Source organism: Glycine soja, chromosome 18 (assembly GCF_004193775.1).
Source record: "Glycine soja cultivar W05 chromosome 18, ASM419377v2, whole genome shotgun sequence".
Classification (NCBI taxonomy): domain Eukaryota; kingdom Viridiplantae; phylum Streptophyta; class Magnoliopsida; order Fabales; family Fabaceae; genus Glycine; species Glycine soja.
Window position 1 is genome coordinate 12,970,111 of NC_041019.1, and position 27,362 is coordinate 12,997,472.

At 32.5% G+C, this 27,362-nt stretch overlaps 1 protein-coding gene and 1 pseudogene across 1 annotated transcript; both read left to right on the plus strand.

The window, feature by feature from the left end:
- The first annotated feature begins 1,846 nt into the window (after positions 1 to 1,846).
- LOC114396946 (G-type lectin S-receptor-like serine/threonine-protein kinase At1g34300) lies at positions 1,847 to 4,997 on the plus strand. The gene is made up of 3 exons (XM_028359105.1): positions 1,847 to 1,884; positions 4,007 to 4,119; positions 4,678 to 4,997. The coding sequence occupies exons 1-3, from the start codon at positions 1,847 to 1,849 to the stop codon at positions 4,995 to 4,997; spliced, it is 471 nt and encodes a 156-aa protein (XP_028214906.1).
- A 6,479-nt stretch (positions 4,998 to 11,476) lies between these two features.
- LOC114396947 overlaps positions 11,477 to 27,362 on the plus strand; it is a 32,264-nt pseudogene continuing 16,378 nt past the window's right edge.

The window sequence follows — 27,362 nt, forward strand, 5'->3', positions numbered from 1 at the left end:
AATCACCGAAAGATACAACTCTACGTCCCAAAGGCAAAGATTAAACTTTTATATTAGTATTTTTTATTTTGTTTTGAAGTTAACCTCTGTATTAGTTTGAGCATTATTATACTTTTATTTAAATTTATTTGGGTTATTTATTTGTTAGTAATTGTTTTAATTTCATTCATATTATGTATAATAAGTGTTGTCTCAAGTGGAAACACATAAAGTTTATCTAAGGGATTCTTTTATATTTGAGGTATATATATACATTTTATTGATTAAGGAAAAAGACTTATGATTCCACTTTACCTTTATCTAGTTTAAATTTTGTGAGACTTTTTTTTAAAAAAAAAATAGTTAATTAATTTTTTTTTAAAATAAATAAATAAATAAATTTGGTCCCACGGCCAGTTGTATTTTTCTACTCAAAACTCTCGATATATTATTTTCAATCTAAATATAAAGGTACTTAAGTTGGAATTGGGATATGGAATAATTTTAAAGATTAAAAGTAAGAAATTTAGTAGAAAATTGATAATATTATAAGATATAAGATAATTTTTGTTAACAACAAAGATTAATGTTTGACAAGGAAATCAAAATAATATATATATATATATATATATATATATATATATATATATATATATATATATTAAGAGGCAATTTAAAAAATATATTGCATAAATACTAAAGGAATAGGAGCAGTAACTTACAAACACAATAATAATAATAATAATAATAATAATAATAATTAGTCACAATCTATTATTAACATCCAGCTATATTTGTTGTATCTTTTATATTTTCAGAGACTAAATTTTGCATCAGAGACACATTTGTCAATGGAGTAGGAAGACAAAAAGTCAACAAATATTATGACAAATATGTCCTTATGCTGGCAATCCACATTGACAATCATTTCAGTGACAAATTTGTTCCTCCGTGCCACGTATGTTATTTTATTAACGGTGACAAACAAAAGTTAACGCTCAGATATATTTGTCACAATTTTTACACTTTTAGAGACTAAATTTTGTATTTTCATCTTTCACTGACGTATTTGTCAACGAATTACACATTGAGAGACCAAAATGTCTATTTACCCATAAATTTTTGAATCATTCTAGCTAGGCATTAACTTGTATACATGAAAAGGACACCTGAAGCTCCGATCCTTGATTAACTACATGAGTGGTTTACCAAAGGTATAATTGCATGACTTTATGAATGGTAAGGTATAGCGATATGTATGAATCTTTGAATCATTTTATCTAGGCATTAACTTGTACATATGAAAAGGGCACCTCAAGTTCCAATCCTTGATTAACTACATGAGGTCACAAACTTAAAGGAGAAAATATAAATCGTCCAAACCTTTCAAATTGTAACTAGAAAAACTATATATATGAACATATGTTAATGAATTTGTAACTCCATCATTAAATAATTATCACAACCCGCTAAATGATTTTCTTAATATGAAGCAGTTGCATAGTTTAGAGAATTTCCTCAAATTTTGCCGCGAGGATAGTCTTATAAAATCATCACTAAAAATAGTAAGGATAGAGTGTTCCTTCGAAATATGTATTATTTTCACATGTTCCAATGCTATAATTACAAAATCATTATTCTTCAATAACATCAACTCAACTAAGATGCACGACATTGTTAGACAGAGAATATAGAGGGTGCCAATCTCTGTCTCATCCATTTTTCACAGGCTATTAATATCGTTGTACTCCACTTCCTTCAAGTTATTATAACATTGGAAGAGATTGCTACAGTGAAAACCATAATCATGCTGAGGTTCAAACAAAGAACAACAGCAATGATTAATAACAACTAAGGATATAGACCAATGGGAGAAGAGGGGCGGGCATCAAAGTCTTCTGTTAGGTAATGGACCATTTATTGTTTGTCTTGCATAGCTTTGCACGTACCGGCAATGTTGACCATGATGATAAGATGATGATGCTATGGATTACGTCAACCAAATTACAAGGTTTATTTTCATATTATTTGCTTTGAAAACTTGAACATTTATAATGACAACTTGAATATCTTTGCACTTTGTTGTTATTTGTATCAGTTATATAACTATGCATTTTGGTTCTAAATATATATTTTGTTTTACTTCAAATTGATTTCGATGTTGTTGGGCTGTTAAAATCTACTCCATCCAAACTCAAATATAAAACATTAAAAAATAGAACTCGTGTACAATGATTCAAAATATAAGATAATTAATTTTAATTAGTTTCACTATTTTTAATGAAATCATCCCCTGAAATATCTTTTATTTACTTTAGATTTTATTTGACAAAAAGTAACAATGTATAACTTGTTTTATCTTTCACTAGAAACAAAAGGTAAAACTTCATCTTCGATTGTCGTATAGCGACGTGATATGTTACGAAAATGTCTGTCTCTAATTCTTTTCGGCACGAAAAGTTGAGAATTTTCTAGTTGTGTGCAGTTGTTGAAAACAAAACCAATTACTGATAACATAGAGTGTAAACATGGGAAGAACAAGTTATTAAGAATTATATTATGTCATGACCGGAAGGTAAAGATAAAGTTCTTACGCACTCTTGAATGTTAACTTGTTAAACCTTGTGTCTGAATTTTTAAAGAAAAAACTAAAAAAAGAGGGAAAAGCAACAGATAATTTGCTTATCCAAAGTCTAATATTCAACTAATTAAAAAATCATTAACAAAACAATTATATATAAAAGAAGAGTATTAGATTGGAACCTTGTAACGCCATCCGCAGATATTTTATTCAAAGATGGATATGGAGGAAATGTCTTTTGGTTTCTTTTTGGGTACTCGTCAATTTATCATGTGATTTTGAATATTACACAGCATAATAAGGTTCAAGATCAGAAATAAAATATTGCAAAGAAAAATTGCAAGAGGTTGTGTGTAACAAATAGATATTGTTAAATAACCTTTAATTATCACCTAAAGCTCCTTTTTGTTTCTCCTATAAAATTAAGAAAAGGTCAATTACATATTTTATTACACTTTAGAGAGAAAAAGGATCATAAGAACATAATTTTTAAATATTTTTAATATCATCTATTAAAATACCCAAAAGAAATACTAAAATAATTGAGAGTCATTTCATATAGTGTGTCTAGCAGAAGTTAAAATGTCCAAGATAGTTTTTATAAGGTAAATTGAAATCATGACTATCTTTGAGAATGAATGTCAATAAAGTTTTAAATATTAGAAATATTTAATTAATTTGACTTTTATTCCTTTAACGTGTATTGTGTATAATTGTAAGCTCTCAAGTTATTTTGAAACCAATTAAGTCCTTCTATTAAAAATTAAGTGTTTTTACCAAAATTTAGAACCATGACATCACCAATGTTGAGATGATATGGACAGAGGTATGATATGAACAGAGTTGAGTTCTAGTTACAAAAGATACTTGGTCACTTATATCAATAACAATTTTATTAGACTCACGATATGTAATAAATTTTATTTATTTTTTCTTAAATATATTTTTATTCTTGATAAATATTCAATTTTTATGTTTATCCCTTAATAAATTTTATTTTGTATTGAATTTTTAATAAAATAATAATTTTATTTTTAGTCAATTATATTTTTTTAGTCCATGATAAATGAGTGAATTTTATATTTATTTTTTTGATAATTTTTTTCATTTATAATTGGTGAGCACTAAAACAAAATTCATAAATTTATTAGTAAACAAACATCAAAATTCATTAATTTATCCGAGACTAAAATAAAATATCAAGAACAAAAATAAAATTATTATTTTATTAGGAACTCAACACAAAATAAAAATTTATTAGAGATAAAAAAAATATATGTAACTTTTTTTTACACAATGTAATAAATTCTTAACATTGTGACCAATTAGCCTATTCCTTCTTGTTAGTCTTCCTACTTATTTGAACCTCTTCATTCTCATCTATTCCGCAACTTCCATTATGAGCCTTAAGATTTTTTGGAATTTTCTTACACTTTTTCTCATCAGGGACAAACCTAAGGGTCAAGTTTTGTTTTGGCATATTGGAAATGTTAGGATGGATGTGTCCAATGAGGTATCAGACTCTTTAAGAAGATTGAAAAAGGCCAATTGGCTTACTCGTATGTCTGTTGACTTAAACCTTTACCTAGATTGATAAGATTCTTCAATTACTAGTCTAATATCCCATTGTCCTAACTTCTTCTCCCTTTTCTCAGCCTTTTCAAGTTAAAATAAGACCAAGTCAAGGAGTCTTGCCCCCCCCCCCCCCCCACCAAAAAAAAAATTAAAAAGATATGATTACCTACTAAAGGTTACATAAGCAAGCACTCAAATTTGTGAACTATTGAAGTGTCGAGCTCCTTAATGTACATCCATGACTACATGTTCACATTATTAGGGGTAGGAGTTGTGGCCATATATTTCTTTCTTTAGTTTACCCAAATGGTTGGGGTCTTGACTCTTCTAAGAGGTTTCCAAATTCTCTATAAACACCTTAATCGAACTCCTTCAATCCTTATCCTCTCTTCTTTCTTCAAGTACTTCAAAATCCTATGGAAGTCAAGGATAAAGCTTAGGTTGGTTTGAGAGGAATTTAGGGTAAAAGGATCATGTCGACCTATATTATTGGTTGTACAAAAGGAAATTAAATAATCTCGTACAATAAAAATGTTCTACAGAATCATTCCAACAGCTGAGAGAAGCAACAAATGGATCCAAGGACAAACTCGGCCGAGATGCTTATGGTACGGTATATAGCGGGGTTTTAATCTTGGAGGGTCGACACGTTGAAGTTGCTGTCAAACAAGTAGAAGAGCAAGGTGAGAAAGAATTTGTTACAGAAGTTCAAGTTATTGCTCTGACTCATCATAGAAATCTTGGGTTATTGGGGTATTGCAATGAGCAGAATCACAGGCTTTTGGTTTATGAGAAAATGGAAAATGGGACACTTTTCAACTTCCTTTTTGGAGAAGGGAATAAACCCAAATGGGAGAGTTGAGTAAGAATTGTGCTTGAGATTGCAAGAGGCTTATTGTATCTGCATGAGGAGTGTGACCAACAAATCATCCATTGCGACATAAAGCCTCAGAATGTTCTTTTCGACTCAGTTACTCCCCAAAGATTTCAGATTTTGGGCTGGCAAAGCTGCTGATGAAAGACCACGCAAACAAGCACCAATGCTAGAGGGACAGTGGGTTATATGGCACCAGAATGGCTAAAAAATGCACCTGTTACAACAAAGGTTTATATCTACAGCTTTGGCGTTGTGTTGTTGGAAATCATATTTTGCAGAAGGCACATTGAGTTGCATCCAATGGAGGACGGAACAACGGGTAGTGATGACAGTTCTGTATCTGGCAAAAGAAAACAATTTAAGAGCGGCAGTGGTTGATGATCTTGAAGTTGAAAGTGATTTCAACCGGTTTAAAAGAATGGCAATGGTTTGATTGTGGTGTGTAAATCCCAATTCAACTCTTCGACCATCTATGAAAGTTGTGACACAGATGTTGGAAGGAAATATAGAAGTGGGTGTTCCACCACTCAACTGAGATTCATGGGCAAATGCTGCAACTTGCAGCTTGTACTCTGAAAGCATTGATTCACCTTGTGTTATTTTTCTTTTCCTTTTTTTTTAAAAAAAATTATGTAAGATGGTCAAGTCGTTTAAATAAAAAATCATATTTTTTTAGTTTTCCTTAATTGCAATTTTATGATAAAAGTCAAGAGAAAAATGTGTTTTACGCTATGAGTGTGCATCATTATTAAACTCAACTTAATTTCGTTAAACTAACCTTGCATAATTTGTTTTCTTGTAAAATCACATTAAATACTTACAAGCGTGGGTTTGGTCGCGTCTTCAGTAGGAGAAATTATTTGGTGATAGTCTTTGATTATCATCTATGATGTTGACCAATCTATGTGATAGTATTTAAGTTTTTTAATTTACAATAAAAAAAAACTCAATAACATTTAATTTTGTATGATCACGTAGAAATGCGTTAGAATCCAGGAACATATGGTATTTCTTTTTCGAGAGAAAAACATATGGTAGTTTAGGACTACTAATAATTTCTCTTTCCACAAAAATATAATAGTTTAATGTAATTGTTATTCTAGATATACAGGAAAAAAAATATTAATGATCGTATGGTAGTTTAGGACTACGAACCTTTTTTGCACGAAGCAATACATGTCTTATTTTTAACCAATAGCATATAGGTAGTTAAACTTGACGGAATACACGGGCTTACTATAATTTGAAAAACTAACCAATAAGCTTGTTTCGCATATTTCTTTTACCAAAATACTATCGTACCACTTAGCGTTTTCCATGATAGAAATACTCCTCAATCCCCCTTTTAATTGTCACTTGAGAATTTAGATGACAACGTATATATTAAAAAAATATGATTAATATATCAAAATAAAATAAGAATATCAAGTTATTTTAAAAGTAACTCTTTGTAAAATTACTTCATTTAACTACTAATTATATATATATATATATATATATATATATATATATTAAATTTTATTTATTCGTCAATTATGTATTTTGATATTATCTCAACCATCATGTATACCAAATTTAAAATAATCAGACAGGTGTAACTATCTTATAATATTGACATTTACTTATATTCTTAAAATGTATATTTATTTGTCAAATTGAGTTTTTATTTGTTGCAGTTATTCTTTAACGAGAACATTTTTAAGAGTTTTATTCAATGAAAATGCTTTTAGAAATATTTCTTAACTTCTTATCTTTTTATTATTTAATTTTTTTTCTCTCTCTCTCTTTTAATGTATTATTTCCATCTTTATTTTTAAATAATTTTAATGTTTTTAAAAAGAAATTATCAATAGTTAAAAATAATATCGTATCACAATATAGTTATTTATCCTAAATTTTAAATATGATTTATATGTTCAAAAATGAGTTGCTTACATTTAATAATAAAAAAGGTAAGTTTTAAAAAATGATTTTAAATTAGGTAGTTATGATATGAGATTAATTAAAAAAAAAGTAATTTAGGTTGAGATTTGAGAATATGAAACCCTTATGTAATAGGAAATTTTGAAAATAATTTTAGAATTTTATGAAATATAAAAAAATATATTAAATAAGAGTTTAGTGGTCTGTTTTACATTGTCAGCATGCATAGCCTTTTTGTGCAAAAGTCCATTTATGAATGTTTCCAAATATACATTGATCATGCTGTAGCGGTAGGAGTGTAGTGTAGGACTAAATTTGCATATATAATGAAGGTTCGGGTAAACATATATGAGACAATTCTTCCATGTTCCCTGAGTGACAACACTTAAAAGCAATTTGATTCGTTCAAAGTTTATCATCAGCTAATTCGTGGTAGCATAAAAATGCAAATACCGAGCTCTATAATCAAAATCATTTTCATCCAATTACTTGGATAAGAAAATTCGCAGGCTTGAACAAACTTGTATTGTGGGCAAGTTAGCTTTTTCTTTGTTCAACTTCAGCTTCTTTTATTTCTTGTTATTTTATACACCTTCACATTGATCTTCCCTCACTCCGCATCGAAAGCAATGTCTTCAGCTATACAAGAAAAATGACTTATACTTACAGATAAAATCTGTCACTAGAAATCTAAAATCCGTAAATAGATGTATAAAAAATTTTGTCCTACGAACATTTTTTATGTCAACTTCGAGGGGATATACACCTACAACTGATAGTCTGTCACTATAGACTTTACCTACGAATATATTTTTATCTATAATCAAATTTGACTATCACTATAGGTAACACCTACAATTTCAAATATGTAGGTAAAATATATTAATTTATACCTATAATCTCTAATTGTAGGTAAAAGTCAATTTACTTGTACCTATGGTCTTTTGTAGGTAAATGTCATATAATAATAATAAAACTAGTTCCTAATTACACTCTTTGCTAATTATAATTTTTAATTAAATATACATGAGCATAGATACATGAGCTTATTATTATGCTGCACAAAGTTAGAGATCTGTTTCAACATGGCCTTTGGAAAGTTACAACAACCTGCTACATACAATTAGATTTTTGTTAGCCTAATTTGTGATTATTGTAACTGGGTTGTGTGCTTTTTAACATATTGCAGCCCTTGATCCATTTGTCATTGTGAAATGATCTAGCATCAGTAGTACTATAGAAAATTTTCCAATTCACTTTACCTTGTTTTTTAGTACCATGTGCATAGTCCTTCCTAGGTGTATATTTTGGGTGCACCATGATCTTGCTCTTTACATGGAGGGAATCATCACTAAAATGTAACAAGCTTCTAAATTTCTAAATGTATAAAAGAGTTAATTCGAGCTGCTGGGCAAATAGACGAAGTAAAAACCAGACACTTGAACATTTTGTTGCTGGCTTACATCTTCATTTACCATCTAAATCATGTTCTTGAAATAACAAAAATGTCAACATATTAATTATTAAATGTCAACTTACTACATACATAGATAGTACGGATACACTACAAGCAATACCATATGCTAACAAAAATGGTATTGTCAACATATTAATTCTTAAATTTCAACTCACCTCTAGTTGAGATTGTTTGTAGTTTGATGATTTTTACTAGTAGAACCATTTGTAGGTACCTAAATTAAAAGAATGTTTTTTCTTTGTAAAGTATCATATAATAGTTAAATCGTTGAATTATAAATTCATACCTCCTCATCTATAGCTTCTAAGACTTGATTAATTTGTGGATCTTCTGCAAATCGCACTTTAAGCACAGCTACAAGGTTTTCAAGTAAATTCTCCAACTTTTGAATTTTATTGTTTACATAAGAGCTTTGAGATGAACTTGCTTGATGTGGAAGCTTGCTAGGTATAAGTCAATCACAGACATGTTAGCAACTATAAAGTAAAATAATATTTTTCACTATCACTCAATTATGCAAAACTACATCAGCTACTACTCACAATTACTTCACTTTTCGTTCAATCAAGAAAAGGAACAAGTAATACCATCATTTATATTTTACTCACAATTGCTATTAAGTAAAAAATATATTTGATTGGAATAAAAAGTTCTCAAAGCAAATCGTTGGACAGGTGCATAATATTCACATTCACATTCACGTCAAAAGAAAAAAAAAAACCCATATTAATGATGTCATATCATGAAATGCTGACAGTGAAGCAACAAAGCAAGGTTAAAAAATGGAAAAGAAAGCCATGATTATTCCATGCAACCTCCTGTAATTTTGGCACACCGAACACGATTCATCTTATACATCTCGCAAAACCCAATTTTAATATGTTGAAATAGAATTAATTTTCTTTAGGCCATCTAACCTTCGCCTAACAGCACAAACTCTCACATTCAATTAATAGTTACAATCATATGAAGCGAGCTTTCAGACGTTAGTAATTATCTCAATGGTGGATGGGCAAGTGTAGGGAACAAATAAATAATTAACCTCGTTTAATTTTTAACTTGATTTTCCTGTGTAACACACATGTGACATATTAATAATTTTAAAATTTTATTTCTTTAAAATTTTTAATAATTAGATTATACCACACCAACTAACCTTTCTATTTAGGAGTCATGTTCTGTACTAACAACTATGGCATCACCAGCTACAATGTGAGATGGTACCTGTTTCATACAAAACTCATCTCTCAAATTTTGTTAACCTCATTGTAAAGGGACATCAAAATAAACCCATGTACAATAAGTAACAAAAAAGAAATTCCCACAGAAATATAGGTTGACATTTAGACGAAAAAAAATATAAATCCTATACTATATCCCCCAAAAACCCTTACGAATTTATTGAGATAATTTGGATAAGAGAGAGCATCATCATGTAGATTTTCATTATTTCTAATAGATTAAACCAAAGACGAGAACAAGAACAACTAAACATGTAGAGTTTCTTAATAACCTTCAAAAACTTGGAACAAAATGATTGAGAAGCAAATGAGTCATAGCACTAATTTATTGATTGAGTCATTCACCATTCCACCTATCAGGTCCTAAATTTTCCCATTATGTGAAATTTAGGCCAATAAAAATAGTGTGAACTGAAAAGGTTTCCAAAAAGGCCATTAACTAAAGTTTAGGCCAGTACCAATATATCCTACAACCCAAATTAGAGCTTAAAATCCCCAACTAATTTGGGGAAATCATTCAACTCCATTCTCATAGACATAATCTTTTCAAACTTAAGGATTGAAATCCTAACAAGTTTGTAAGTACATGCAGAGGTGACACTGAACAAGAAAGAGATTAGAAAGGGTGAACATCACAAAATCAGCAGCACGATGATGGAAAACTGTATAATAGAACAAAGATTAAGTAACATTCAAATTGAAAGTTAAGGTTCCTGTCCCCCTTTTTCCCTCCTAATCTAGAGTGAGTCACACACAATTTTTTAGAACATGAGGATATAATTAAATGTGTTGTCTATACTTAGAACTGTAAACTGTTGGAATCTACAACATCTAAATTATCTAGTTATTAATTAGGATTTGCATCAAAACCTCACTCCCAATATGACATTCTAAAGTTCATGATATATCAGCTATGATGAATTCTTGAGGGTATGGGATTTAAGATCAATCTAAAAACCTGTTAATAAGACTTCAATCAACTTAGAGTGTTGGAAAATTTAATTACAACATAGGCATATCTCTTGCCTATGGAGCAGACTGGCAGAATTAAGGAGAAGTAAATCAAAGAGGTTGAGAAACCAAACCACTACTAGCTAACTTAGAGCTTTCAGACGTTAGTAATTATCTCAATGGTGGATGGTTGAAAATACTTCTATATATAATATATTTTAGAATTTTTATCAACATTAGACAAAATTGACTTTGGACAAACAATAAAATTATGAAGGGAGATTAAGCAAACATACCAGGTGCGGCGTTTGGCGCAAAAATAAAAATGAAAACTACTGATCAACCAATTAAATAATTAAACTAAACCAAAACCATACCAACCCAGCAACCCCATACAATTAATTAAAGACATGCACTACATGAAACAAATAATAGTACTTGTACTATACTACTATCAGCTTCTAAACGATACTAAAAAATAAATAAATAAAATAGCCATGAGAGTCCAACTTACATTAACTTGGTCTAAGCCCATTCATTAGAAAAACCAGAGGCTTATTGCTTTCACCATTTACAAATGTTTCCTCTGAACCCTACATATGAGGTTCACATGTTTCCATTCATATTTCTTATAAGACTCTTTTATGCACCTTATTCTCGCTGTCCCACTCCCCCTGACCCCTCACTCTTCCATACTATAGTCCTCAGATTTTTAGTTTGCACCATTTCCTAGTGTGCTCGTGTGCCTACAAATTTTATTCACTTCCTCCCACTCAGGTCCTTTCTTTTCAAACATAAAATACATATCTTTCTCTCTCTCTCTCTCTCTCTTTGTTTGTTGGTTATTAGTACAATTATACTACTACTATACTATGGCTTCTGCTAGTGGAAATGGTGTCTCTAATGGCTCTGGCTCTCCTTGCGGGGCATGCAAGTTCCTCAGAAGAAGGTGTGCTACTGATTGTATCTTTGCACCTTACTTTTGTTCAGAACAGGGCCCTGCTCGATTTGCAGCAATACACAAGGTCTTTGGTGCCAGCAACATTTCAAAGTTGCTTTTGCACATACCAACTCATGATCGTTGTGAAGCGGTTGTCACAATCACTTATGAGGCTCAGGCTCGTATTAGAGACCCTGTCTATGGCTGTGTCTCTCACATTTTTGCCTTACAACAACAGGTATACCATTATATGTTCTTCCAAAACTCATGAACTTTATGTTACTTTTTTCTGGATATGATACATCTTCTCATGTTCATTTTTTATGTTTATATATCCTGATAGACATCAAATAAGTAACGCATTAACACCTATTTAATGTAGGACAAAACTTAGATATGGAGTTCTAATGGTGTTTTTGATGTTGTTGTCTAATGAGAATTGAAGTTTTGTTTTGGTAATCTATGTGTAAACATTTGAACATTTGTTAAGCAGATTATTAAGATAAACCTTAAATTCTAATGGGAGAACAATGCCAAAAACACCTAAAATATTGTATGCAGGTTTTATTCTTTTATGCAAAATTAAGCATCAGAAAACATCTCACCACATAAAAAAACATCTCACCACAAAATTAAGCAAAAACCGAAACCTAAACACACAAGATGCAGCTACGAAGTAGATCCACACCAGCAAGAGCAAAGGAAGTCAAAAGAATTTCGATCTAGAAAACACAACAGAAGTTTACGGATCCAATAACCAAAAACAGAATGTAAGCACAAAAATTCATCCAAAATATAAGGTGAAACACACAAATCGCAGAATCGGTGATCGAAACGCACCTTGCGCAAACGAAACCCTATTTGTAGGGGAAGTGGTTCGGTGGTGGAGCAAAGGTAGAAGCAACAACAACAACAATTGCAAAGGGAAGTGATTCTAACCGAATACCAGGGAAACCATTTTCTCTCTCCCAAACCCTGCTCCTTTACATTCTTCTTTTTTCTTATCTTATTTTAACTTGTAAAATCTATTCTTTTGCACCGGATAATAAGATTACGTTGAATAAAATATTTCAATTTTTAAAAAAAATTATTAACTAAAAAATTTGCTTAATTTTTTATAAGAAAAACTTTTTTTTAATGAGTGTTTTAAAAATATTACTTGAAATTGTGTTTTTTAAAATGTTAACTTATAATTTTTTATATATTTTTACTCTTAATATAATTACCTAATTTATTAGTTATTCTTATTTAATAAATTATGATTTTGTAATTTAATAAATTAATTTTTTAGTTTTTAATTAACTTTTAAGTTAATTTTATCCCATGTAACTTATGTTTAAAGTTCGAAATGTATAACTTTTATATTATTATAATTTTTAAAAAATCATTTGAGGTTATACCTACACCAACCAATGGTAGGTATAAGACTTTTGAGGTTATACCTACACCAATCAATTATAAGCACAAGTTTTATGAAGTTTTATCTACATCACGCAATTGTAGGTATAAGTTTTTTAGAATTTTGCCTACACTGTTCTTTTGTAGGTAGTAATCCTTGAGTTTTACCTACACTAATCAATCATAGGCACAAGTTTTTTGGAGTTTTACCTACACAACGTAGTTATAGGTAGAAGTCTTTTTTTTTAGTTTTAATGAATTTGCCTACACCAAATAATAGTTGGTACAAGTGGTTGAGTTTTACCTACATTAGTCAGTTGTAGGTAAAAGTATTTTTGAGATTTACCTACACTAATTCATGTCTGTAGGAAAAAGGTGTCTGTAAGCATAGGTTATTTTTCTTGTAGTAATCTTTCTGCCTTTCATTATTGCACTACTTTCACTTTTGAATGGCTTACATGCCATACAATCAAATGCAAACATCATTGTCGATTCAAATTCTACCTGGAAGTCACCCTCGGGTGATTTTGAATTCGGATTCTATCCTCTTCCCACTGCTCTCTTTCTTGTGGGAATATGGTTTGGAAGAATCCCAGAGAAAACGCTTGCGTGGTACTACCAGAGTCCCTCTGTGGAACTAAATTCCCAAGTCCAATTCACTTATGCAAAAAACCTTGTGGTTGCATACCCGATCGGGACTATTGCTCAGACCACATACAGTGGTAGTGGTGCAACTTCTGATCACATGCAAGATGATGAAAATTTTGTCATGAATGACTCCAACTTAGAATCTGTGTGGAAAAGTTTCAATTCTCTTGCCAACATAATGTTACCGGGTCAAACGTTGCAGATAACTAAAGTCTTATATTCCAAGGCAAGAGGAGCTTCAATTCAAACTACTCTCATTGGGAAATTTCATGTTACAGATGCAAGACGATGGCAACTTGGTGCTAAAAGCGTGTCAATGGTCAGACCCTGCATACTGGTACACTTCAACCACGACCCGCAATGTGAATTTGGAGTTTAATGCTACCAGTGCTCTCTTGCACCTTGTTAGCGGCTCTAAGAACACCTACCCCTTAACCAAGAACACTTCAACCCCCATGGAAGATTACTATCACCGCACTACAATATATGGGAAAGGCAATTTCCATCAATATGCATATCACAGAAAGAACGGCACCGGGTGGAGGAGGGTTTGGAAAGCTGTGGAAGATCCCTGCAGACTGAATCTTGTTTGTGGTGTTTATGGCTTGTGCACTTGTAAGATTTGTGAAAATGAACCCACTTTTTATTGATTGGGGAATAATTCCCTATTTATACAAGAACTGTTACATTGGCCAAGAAGCTAATAAAGCTGTAAAGCAGAATTAGTCTATTAATAGATGCAGAGTTAGTTGTAGTTAATTAATTGACAGCTAATCTAACTACAATAATAACCAATAAATGAGCTGTACAATAAAAATATTGTCTTATTCCAACATCCCCCCACAAGCTGGATCATGGATATCAACCATATTCAGCTTGGAAAGAATAGTAGAAAAGCAAGGAAATGGAAAAGCCTTGGTGTGAATATCAGCCAATTGATCCTTGGAGGCAATAGGCATGAGATGAATGAGTCCATTTTGTACTTTCTCTCTAATTAAGTGGCAATCAATCTCTATGTGCTTGGTTCTTTCATGGAAAGTTGGATTTTGGGCAATTTTGATGGCGGATTGATTGTCACAATATAAGGAAATTGGGAGAGATGCAGTATGATGTAAATTAGTAAGAAGGTACTGCAACCGCTGAACTTCACATGCAGTATTTGTGAGTGTTCTATACTCAGCTTCACTTGAACTTCTTGAAATTGTAGGTTGCTTCTTGGACTTCCATGAAATCAAAGAAAGACCTAGAAATACACAATAACCAGTTATAGATATTCTGGTATTCGAACAAGCTACCCAGTCTGAATCACTGAAGGCCGTGAGCTTAAGATCATTAGTGGAAGAGAAGAAAAGACCTTTCCCTGGACAACCCTTGACATACCTAAGTATATGAAGTGCTGCATCATAATGACTTTGATGAGGAGAAGCAAGGTATTGGCTGAGTTTATGCACAAAAAAACACAGACCTGGCCGAGTATTTGTAAGGTAGATAAGCCTCCCAATGAGTCTTCTATAGCTTGTTGGATCAGGCAACAGAGTATCAGTAGAAATCTCAGGCTTAAAATTAAAAATCATGGGAATCGAGGCTGGTTTGCAGCCCAAAAGACCAACATCATCCAACAATTCAAGTGCATATTTTCTTTGAGACAGCACTATGCCTGATTTTGACCGAGCAACCTCCAGGCCTAAAAAGAATTTAAGAGATTCGAGGTCCTTAATTTTGAATTTCTGATCCAGAAAGGCTTTAACAACCACAATTTCATCCAAATTGTTCCCAGTCAAGACTATGTCATCCACATAGAACTAGAGAATAGTAATCAACTTGTCTTGGGTCTTAACAAACATAGAATGATCAGAGGGAGACTGGTGGTACCCCAAAAACAACAGTGCAGTAGTAAGTTTGGCATTCCACTGCTTGCTTGCTTGCTTCAAATCGTAAAGAGACTTTTGAAGCTTGCACACTAAACCTTCTTTAGGAGTTTTAAAACCAGGTGGCATTATCATGTAGACATCCTCAATTACATCACCATGTAAAAAAGGGTTATGTACATCGAGTTGATGTAAAAACCAATTTTTAGTTGCTGCTAAGGCAAGAACTAGTCGAATCGTTGTAAGTTTAACAACCGGAGAAAAGGTCTCACTGTAATCAACACCCTCAAGTTGCGTATATCCCTTGGCAACCAAACGAGCCTTATACCTCTCTATACTTCCATCTGCTTTCCTCTTGATCTTATAAACCCATTTAGAACCAATAGGCTTTTTAGCAAAAGGTAAAGCAGTAAGAGTCCAGGTTCTGTTACTCTCCAAGGCTGCAATTTCTTTGTCCATAGCATCTCTCCAACAACCATGTTTCACAGCTTGAGTACATGTCTGAGGCTTAGGGACAGTGGACAAAGAAAGTAAATACGCAGTGTGAGGAGAAGATAAATGAGTAAAAGAGGTAAAATCTGTGAAGGGATAAGGTGTACCTGAAAGATGATGTGCACTTCCCATGGAATTAAGTACATTACATTTGTATTCATTCAGGTATTTAGGAGTAGTTTTGATTCTAGTAGAAAATCTGGTTGGGACTGTAGAAGCAAGCTTCATTGCTTCATGATGATGAATCAAGATTGATTCAAGGTGTTTTGATGATAACAAAGATGATGACAAAAAGCCTATGAGAATGATTTCAAGATTAAGTCAAGAACAATTCAAGAATCAAGAGAAAGATTCAAGACAAGTTTCAAGTTTCAAGTTTTCAAGAATCAAGAACCAAGAATAATCAAGATCAAGATTCAAGAATCAAGAAAAGGCTCAATCAAGATAAGTACAAAAAAGTTTTTCAAAACATTGAGTAGCACATGAAGTTTTCACAAAAGCTTTTACCAAAGAATTTTTACTCTCTGGTAATCGATTACCAGTTTACTGTAATCAATTACCAATGGAAAGTTTTGTTTCCAAAAAACTTTCAACTGAATTTACAACGTTCCAATCAATTTCAAAATGGTGTAATCGATTACAATATATTGGTAATCAATTACCAGTGTGTTTGAACGTTGAAATTCAAATTCAAATGTGAAGAGTCACATTCTTTCACAAAAATGTTTTGTGTAATCGATTACAATGATTTGGTAATCGATTACCAGTGATAAGTTTTGAATAAAAACCAAAAGATGTAACTCTTCCAATGGTTTTCAAGTTTTTCTAAAGGTTATAACTCTTCTAATGATTTTCTTGACCAGACATAAAGAGTCTATAAAAGCAAAACCTTAACTTGCATTTTACATACATTTGAATACATTGATTTCAATCCTTTACAACCCTTGAGTCTCTTTGAACATCTTCTTGAATTTCTTCTTCTTCTTCCTTTGTCAAAAGCTTTCTAAAGTTTTCTGGTTTTCCAAACCTTGAAAACAAAATTGTGCTATTCATCTTTTTCATTCCCTTCTCCCTTTGCCAAAAAGAATTCGTCAAGGACTAATCGCCTGAATTCTTTTTGTGTCTCTCTTCTCCCTTTTCCAAAAGAACGAAGGACTAACCACCTGAAATCTTTTGTGTCTCCCTTCTCCCTTGTCAAAGAATTCAAAATGACACAGTTTGACAATTCTTTTGATTCTTCCCTTTCCCATAAACAAAAGATTTCAAAGGACTAATCGCCTGAGAATTCTTTTGTTTCCCTATTCACAAAGTTTCAAAGGACTAACCGCCTGAGAACTTTGTCTTAACACATTGGAGGGTACATCCTTTGTGGTACAAGTAGAGGGTACATCTACTTGGGTTATTGTGACTGAGAACAAGAAAGGGTACATCTCTTATGGATCAGTTCTAGTGGAGGGTACATCCACTAGGTTGTTCAAAGAGAACAAGGGAGGGTACATCCCTTGTGGATCTTTGCTTGTAAAGGAATTTACAAGGTTGAAAAGAAATCTCAAGGACAGCAGGTCGCATGGGGACTGGATGTAGGCACGGGTTGTTGTCGAACAAGTATAAAACTCTTGTGTTTGTCTTCTTCTTCCCTGCACTCTTTAATTTCTGTTGTGCACTCTAATTATCGCTTTTACTTTTGGTTAAGTTTCAATTACTATTCTTTACTTTCTTAACTTGGTAGTAAAAGCCTAATTAAATCTAGTAACATTAAGAAGAATAGATTTTTAATTAGTAAAGGTTCATTAATAATTAATTCAACCCCCCCCCCCTTCTTAATTATTCCGAGGCCATTTGATCCAACAGGGACAGGGGCTGCATTAGCTGCAGGAAAAACAAAATCTGCAGGGACTACAGTTGAAGCTTCAAAATCAGCAAGCAATGAGGCCGAAACAGGAGAAGAAGGGGTTGATACAGAGTGATCATTAATGGAGGATGATACAACAAAGGGTGCCTCTGTACCAAAAGAGTTAGACTCGGTTAAGGGAATGGAAGAGACTAGAGCAGAATTGACAGCATCAGAATTGATGTCAATAACAGGTAGATTGAGTGGGAAAACAGAATCAACAGAGAAAGAAGATGTATTGTCATGATAAGGAAAAATAGTCTCATAGAAAATAACATGTTTAGACACAAATATTTCTCTAGTATGCAAATCAAAGAGTAAGAAACCCTTGGTACCAAAGGAATGACCAAGGTATATGCATTTCTTGGCTTTAGGCTGAAACTTAGTCCTATGGGCTTAAAGAGTGGAAGCAAAGCAAAGAGTACCAAAAACTATAAGATTACTCAGATCAGGATGAGCATGGTAAACATGAAAATGAGGAGAGTGATTGTTTAAGAGTGGTGTGGGTAGCATGTTAATGATATGGACAACATATGTTACTAAAAAGGACCAAAAACATATAGGTAGGTGAGATTGAAACTTGAGAGATCTAGCAATGTTAAGAATGTGTTGATGTTTTCTCTCTACTGCACCATTTTGTTGAGGAGTTTCAACAAATGATGTTTGATGAATGATGCCTTTAGATTGGAAAAATGAAGGCATGGCAAACTCAAGGCCATCATCACTCCTAATGATTTTAATTACTTTATGAAATTGAGTTTCAACTAAAGCAATAAAATCAATAAGATGTTGTCTAGTTTCAGCTTTAGTTTTCTTAAGTTTAAGCCAAGTGTACTTAGATTTCTCATCAACTAAGGTAAGAAAGTACTTATGACCTTGAATAGAAGGAGTGGCATAAGGCCCCCAAATGTCAACATGTATTAAATCAAATGTAGACCCAATTAATGTTGTGCTGGAATTAAAATATAAATGCTTTTGTTTGGACAAGTGACAAGTATCACACGGTTTATTGATATGTGTGGAAATATTACAATGGAATTGCTACAGAATTTTGTAACAAGAATGAGAAGGGTGACCTAATCTATAATGCCACACATCATGAGTGGAAATATTGTTGGACAAGTGGCCTCAAATATCTTAAGAAGGGGGGGGGGTTGAATTAAGATATTACAAATTATTTCCCCAATTAAAATTCTACTTTGATTTCAATACAAGTTCCAAGTTCCCTTAAAGATGAATTTCTAAATAATGATTCAAATTAAACAATCTGAATATAAATGTAAAGCAATAATAAATAAAAGAGTTTAAGGGAAGAGAAAGTGCAAACTCAAATTTAGACTGGTTCGGTCACACCCTTGTGCCTACGTCCAGTCCCCAAACAACCCGCTTGAGAGTTCCACTATCTTGTAAAATCCCTTTACAAGTTCTGAACCACACAAGGACAACCCTTCCTTTGTATTCAGATTTCTTTACAACAAGAGACCCTCGGTCTCTTAATCCCTTTTTAGAAATAGAAAGAAGAGAAAAAGAAATCTCTCTTGAAAGAGATAGATTGAACAATTTGAGCACTCAAATAATTCCTTATTGAATTGCAAGTGTATTGGCCAAGGAATCTTAAGAGGATAAGAAGATTTTGCTTTTTGAGAGGATAAGACCTTTTTGTTCTGAAAAACTCTAAGCAAATTCGTGTTCCAAGTCACAAATAAATAGACCATTGATGGACATAAAAAAAACCATTTGAAAAGTTGTGACTCTTGGAAATAATTTTTTGAAAATCTCCTATGGTAATCGATTACAAGACTTGTGTAATCGATTACAGGCTTTAAAATTTGAATCATAACGTTCAGTAACTGTTGTTAATCGATTACCATCCATCTGAAATCGATTACACAGTGTAAAGTTTAAATTCAAATTTGTAATGGTTGTTGTAAATCATTTTTGGCCACTGGTAATTGATTACATCCTCTGGTAATCGATTACCAGAGAGTAAATCTCTTGCAAAAGACTTTTTAACTTAAATTTCTTGGACAAACCTTTTGCTATTTCAATTTGGAATTCCCTTCCTAAAATACTAGACATCTTCTTGATGTTGTATCTTGTATTCTCGGATTGTTGTCTTGAATTAATCTTGAGAAGCATATTTCCATAAGACACCAGAACGTCATGATCATATGGCATTATCAAAACACCAAAGTCAAAGTCTTTGCTTCTACATTCTCCCCCTTTTTGATGATGAAAATTTAATTCCTGAAATCAAGATACAAGCAATGTATATGCATGATGATATATTGCGTTCACTCATTTCATACTCCCCCTATGTTTTGGAAATGATGATCTCTTGATTTCTAAGCTTCTATTTCTAAGATTCTATACCTGATGATCACTTGATTTCTAAGCTTCTATACCACCCAATTTCTCTCCCCCTTTGGCAACATCAAAAAGCCAAAATGTGTGGCAACCAACACAAGATGATATAACTAAAGTGTCCATAATCAATCATAAGTCACAACCAAATATGAGTCAATCATCCATAAGTCAAAACCAAATATTATCCAAGCATAAATAAGTCATAACCAAATATAATCCAAGCATAAAAGACTAAGTGCTAATTATCGAAAGATAACAAAAGTTCAGAAAATGATAACGTAAAAAACATAGCCAAATACACGGCTTATAATAAAAGATAATAACATCCTAAAAAAAACTAAGAAGGTGGTGGTGGTGGTGGAAGATCAAAGCTCTGACGAATATAACCCACATCCTGTTCAAGCTGCATGAGACGGGTACCCATTCCTGCAAAGCAACTATCCAACGAATCAAATCGTTCACCAACATAAGTGCGGAGACCCCGTAATTCTGAAAGAACTTCAGTCATAAGGGTTGAATCATCTTGCTGAGGAGGAGGAGAAGGAGTACGCTCGTCTTGTGGAGGGAGTGCGTCCTTCTTTAGCCATTGACCATTACGATCCTTACGATAACCAAATGAAGTGACTGCACCAGCACCTATAGCAAAGGAACGCTTGACTTGAACAAAAGGTTCATCATCAAGAGGAATTTGAAAATGACAGAGAAACAAAGTGACCAATTGAGGATAAGGGAGAGGTGCATTGGCCCGTAATGCCTTATACATTCGGTACCTAACCAAGTGAGCCCAGTCGATCTGACAACTAGTAAGAACAGCCCACATCAAAATCAAGTCCTCCTCAGAGGCTTGAGCTAAATTTGAAGAACGGGGAAGCAAAATTCTAACAATAATATAGTGCAAGATGCGACAATCAAAGGTTAATGAGCTGGCCAGCAATCTACCGGTCATTTCAGCCTGATCATTGCAAACCATACGGCGAGCGTCATGATTAGAATAATCGAATTTCCAATCATCAACAATGGTGCCCTCAAAAGGTGCACCTTGACTGGGTAATTTAGTCAGTGAAAAGAACAAAGATTGATCAATGATCATAAAAATACCATGCACCTCAGAAGAAATAATACCATCCTGAATTTTTAAATTGCTATAAAAGACTTTAACAAGTTCAGGACAGTAAGGCAATTTCAAGGACATAAAATACACCAATCCAGAGTTTTGAAACACTTGATAATAGTCAAATGTCTCATCATTAAAGAAATTTGTGTTTAGGTACTTAGGGTCTAGAATGATCCTAGAAGAAAATTGAGAATTGTACCCTAGACATTGATCATCTGAAGAAAATAGAGTAGATGATCTTGGAGATGAAAAGGAAGGATGAATTGGTGTTGTGGGTGCTTCAGATGGTCTGTGGCGGCGATGGCCAGCAGCAGCGGTGGTGGAGAATGATCCCTTTTGCTTCTTTGACGATTCTACCATTTGATGAAGTTTTAGTGAATTTCAATCGGTGGAATTGAATGAGGATTGAAAAAGATGAAGATTGGGCTTTGTGGGACGTGTTTTGGTTAAGAATTGAAGGAGATATGAAGATTTGAAAATTTAGGGAAGTGGAGGCACGAAGGAGGAGTGTGGCTGCGCAGCGTGACTGGTTTTCGTGAGTATATATAGAAGAGGATGTGATGTAATCGATTACAAGGTTTGGTAATCGATTACAGGAGTAGTAAGCCTTCTAGTAATCGATTACAGGCTGTTGTAATCGATTACATGCTATCTGTTCATGTGTAATCGATTACATTTAATGGTAATCGATTACCAGAACACAAACTAGGCTAGTTCTTCTAAAAAATTATCTATATCTATACTAAAAACATCTAATCAGTATCAATCATCATTACTAATATGTATTTAATTCAATCATTCAAACATCATATACACAATAATGCATCAATCAAACATAATAACATGAATTTAAGCAAAATCAAGCAAAGTAACATACTTAACACAAACAATCAATCACTAAGAATAGATTATTCAATCAATCAATCCTTATTTATCTAAATCACTAATATCTAAGAGGCCTAATTCCCTTCTAATAGAGAAGAATGTTTCTTTGGGGAAAGGTTTTGTGAAGATATTAGCAAGTTGATTCTTTGTATCAACAAACTCTAGCACACAATGTCCCTTTAGAACATGATCTCTTAGAAAATGGTGCCTAATTTCTATATGTTTGGTTCTAGAATGTTGAACTGGATTTTTGGATAAATTTATTGCACTGGTATTGTCACACCTAATTGGTATATGATCAAGAAGGATTCCATAGTCAGATAGTTGTTGCTTCATTCATAAAATTTGGGCACAACAACTGCTAGCAGAAATATATTCCACTTCAGCAGTAGATAAAGAAATACTATTTTGTTTCTTACTATGCCATGATACAAAAGCAGATCCAATAAATTGACATGTTCCACTAGTGCTCTTTCTATCAGTTTTGGATCCGGCAATGTCAGAATCAAAGTATCCTATTAAGTTACAAGTTGAGTTCTTAGGATACCATAATCCTAAATTAATTGTTCCTACTAGGTATCTTATGATCCTTTTTATTTCACTCAAATGTGATTGTTTGGGATTAGATTGGAACCTAGCACACATGCATACACTAAACATGATATCAGGTCTACTAGCAGATAAATAGAGAAGAGATCCAATCATACCTCGATATTGTTTCATGTCTATAGACTGACCAGATTCATCTTTATCTAAGTAACATCCAGTACTCATAGGTGTAGCCATGTGCCTGACACTTTCCATATCAAATCTTTTGATCAATTCTTTGTAGTATTTTGCTTGATTGACAAATATACCTTCTTTAGTTTGCTTGATTTGTAACCCCAGGAAGTAATTTAGTTCTCCCATCATTGACATCTCAAATTCGCTTTGCATATCAAGAGAAAATTCTTTGCACAATGAATCATTAGTGGATCCAAAGATTATATCATCAACATATATTTGAACTAACAGAATATCATCATACTTTCTCTTTATGAATAGTGTGGTATCCACTTTTCCTCTAGAAAAATCTTTTTCTAAAATAAATTTGCTTAAACGTTCATACCATGCCCTAGGGGCTTGTTTCAAACCATATAAAGCCTTTTTCAATCTATAAACATGATTTGGCTTATCTGATATTTCAAAACCTGGAGGTTGTTCAACATATACTTCTTCTTGAATTAAGCCATTTAGAAAAGCACTTTTAACATCCATTTGATAAAGCTTAAAATTCATTATAGATGCATAGGCTAAAAGCATTCTAATGGCTTCTAATCTTGAAACTAGAGCATATGTTTCTTCATAATCTATACCTTCTTCTTGATTGTATCCTTTTGCAACTAATCTAGCCTTATTCCTAATGATTATGCCATGTTCATCTAACTTATTCCTAAATACCCATTTTGTTCCTATGATAGGGTAATTTTCAGGTTTCTTTACTAATTCCCACACATTATTTCTTTCAAACTGATTTAGTTCTTCTTGCATAGCAATTATCCAATGATCATCTAATATGGCTTCATTTATATTTTTAGGTTCAATCATAGATACAAAAGCCATATTGTTGCATAAATCTTTAAGAGAATGTCTAGTTGTTACCCCTTTTCAGATATCACCAATAATGTTGTCAAGGGGATGATCTTTTGAAGCTCTCCATTCTTTTGGAAGTTCATCATTTGATTTGGCTTCTTCTGGAGGATCTTCATTGCTTCCTTTCCCTTTCCCTTTAGAATCTTTTCCATGAATATGCATTTGTTCTAAAGATTCTGCAACATCATCCAAAATATCCTTTCTCAGAGAAATAGCATTAGACTCATCAAAGGAAACATGAATAGATTCTTCAATAGTCATAGTTCTTTTATTATATATTCTATAAGCTTTACTATGCAAGGAATATCCAAGGAAAATTCCTTCATCTGACTTAGCATCAAATTTTCCTAAGTTTTCTTTACCATTGTTTAATACAAAGCATTTGCAACCAAAAACATGAAGATGTGAAATGTTGGGTTTTCTACCATTAAATAGTTCATATGGAGTTTTCTTTAAAATGGGTCTTATTAAAGCCTTATTCAAGATATAACATGCAGTGTTAACGGCTTCAACCCAAAAATATTTTGGAAGATGAGTATCATTCAATAAGGTTCTAGCAATCTCTTACAAAGACCTATTTTTCTTTTCAACAACTCCATTTTGTTGAGGGGTTCTAGGTGCAGAAAAATTATGTTCAATGCCATGCTTTTCACAAAATAACTCAAATTCTTTATTTTCAAACTCACCCCCATGATCACTCCTAATAGATATAATTTTGAGATTTTTCTTACTTTGAATAACTTTTGCAAGTTTCCTAAATGCTTGAAATGCATCATTCTTATGAGTGATAAATAATGTCCAAGTATATCTAGAATAGTCATCAACTATAACAAGGGCATAGTAACTTCCTCCAAGACTCATGATTCTAGAAGGTCCAAACAAATCCATGTGTAATAATTGTAAAGGTTGAGTAGTTGAAACAATGTTTTTAAATATGAATGAAACTCTAGTTTGTTTTCCTTTTTGACATGCATCACATAGTCTATCTTTTTCAAATTTTAGTTTTGGCAAACCAACAACTAAATATTTTGAAATCAATTTATTTAAGTGTTCCATGTTTATGTGAGCAATACGTTTATGCCATAGCCATGGATCATCATATTTGCTAAGAAAACATTTATTATTATCTAGTTTTTGACTTAAGTCTATCATATAAACATTGTTAACTCTATACCCTATATGCTTTATATTAGTATCATGTTTATGTTCAATACGACATTTTTGAGAATCAAATGATACTAGATAGTCCTTATCACATAATTGACTAACACTAAGCAAGTTGTGCTTAAGGCCTTCAACAAGTAGAACATTTTCAATGGAGTTTGAAAAATTCGTACCTATTTTTCCAACTCCAAGAATTCTACCTTTGTTGTTATCACCATAAGTAACATATCCACTTTTCTTGGGAGAGATATGTGTGAATTTTGATGAATCTCCCGTCATATGCTTTGAACAGCCGCTATCTATGTACCATTTCTTCTTCAAAGATACCTACATGATTAAGTTTGTGACTTAGGTACGCAAACTTTATTGGGTCCTTGTGTGTTAGTGTTGACTAAAGATCCTTTTGGGACCCATATCATTTTAATATTGTTGCAATTTTTCCTAAAATAACAAGTAGATGTGCCATGCCTTTTTCTTCCACAATAGAAACATGTAATGAAAGGAGAATTGTATTTTTATGAGAAAGAAAAGAAATTTTTGTAAAACTTTTGTTGTTTTTCTGGTTTGTATCCAATTCCTGCTTTATTAAAAATACATCTTTGATTTCCTAATATGACATCTAGATTATTCTTGCCAATTGAAAATTTTGCAAGTGATTGTTTCAAATTTTTAATCTCTTCTACATATTTGCTACAACATTTACATGAATTTACTTTTTCATTAGTCATTATAGAAATATAATCTTTATCACTAGATTTAGAGATTGAAACTTCAGTTTTAAAATTATCTATTTCTTTGTTTAATTTTGAATTTTCTTTCTCTAATTCTGAAATTGTTTTCTTAGATGAAGAGACAAGTTTTGCTAGTTTAATTGATTCACTATGTAATTCAGCAAATGCATCTTGTAACTCATCAAAAGAAATAGATTTGTTAGAAGATGTTACCTCTTTGTCGCTTTCATAATTTTTGCCCATTAGACATAGATTAACCATTTCTTTTTCAGAATCATCTGACGATTCTAAGTCGTTGTCATCCCATGTGATATAGGCCTTCTTTGCCTTCTTATCTCCAATAGTCTTCTTTTCAGACTTCTCTATCATTCTCTTAAGGATTGGACAATCAGCCCTCAGATGTCCGGGTTGATTGCACTCAAAGCATTTTTGGATTTGAGATGACTCTTCAGTTCTTCTTTTAGGTTTGAAGTTTTGTCTTCTTTGATTTCTCTCATTCTAATAAATTTGTTGAATCTTTGGACAAAGAGGCTAAGATCTTCATCTTCATCCAAGTCAATTGAATCTTCTATGTCACTTTCCTCTTGGATTGAAGATGAGGCTTTAAGAGCAATTCCCTTCTTCTTTTTATCATTTTCTTCATGTTGATTTAGTCTTTGCAACTCCATCTCATGTTCCTGTAATTTTCCAAATAGAGTAGCAAGAGACATAATAGACAAATTTCTAGATTCTGTGATGGCTGTTACCTTTGGTTGCCATTCTCTTCTTAAACATCTTAATACTTTATTTATGTGATCCTCGTTTTGAAAAGTTCTTCCTAATGATGCAAGATGATTAACTATATGTGTAAATCTTTTATGCATATCTTGTATACTTTCATTTGTCTTCATCCTAAATAATTCATACTCATGAGTTAAAGTATTTATCCTAGATCTTTTGACATCATTTGTTCCCTCATGTGTAACTTGTAGAGTGTCCCACATATCCTTAGCACTCTTACAATTTGACACCCTAAAATATTCATCCATTCCTAGGGCAGAGGTAATGATGTTTTTAGCCTTTAAATTATACTGCACTAATCTTCTTTCTTCTTCAGACCACTCTTCTCTAGGCTTCTCTATTGTTGTATTTCCAGCCACCATGGTGGGTACATAAGGTCCAACTTCTATGGCTTCCCAAATGTTTAAATCTATTGCCTCAATGAAAATTTGCATTCGGGTTTTCCAGTAGTGGTAACCCTCTCCATTAAAAATGGGAGGCCAATTTATTGAGTTTCCTTCTGGGAATAAGAAGTTTGCTGAGGTCATTATTCTTGAAGCTTCTAAACTTTATACAAGAATGAAGCTCTGATACCACTTGTTGGACAAGTGGCCTCAAATATCTTAAAAAGGAGGGGTTGAATTAAGATATTACAAACTATTTCCCCAATTAAAATTCTACTTTGATTTCAATACAAGTTCCAAGTTCCCTTAAAGATGAATTTCTAAATAATGATTCAAATTAAACAATCTGAATATAAATGTAAAGCAATTATAAATAAAAGAGTTTAAGGGAAGAGAAAGTGCAAACTCAGATTTATACTGGTTCGGTCACACCCTTGTGTCTATGTCCAGTCCCCAAACAACCCG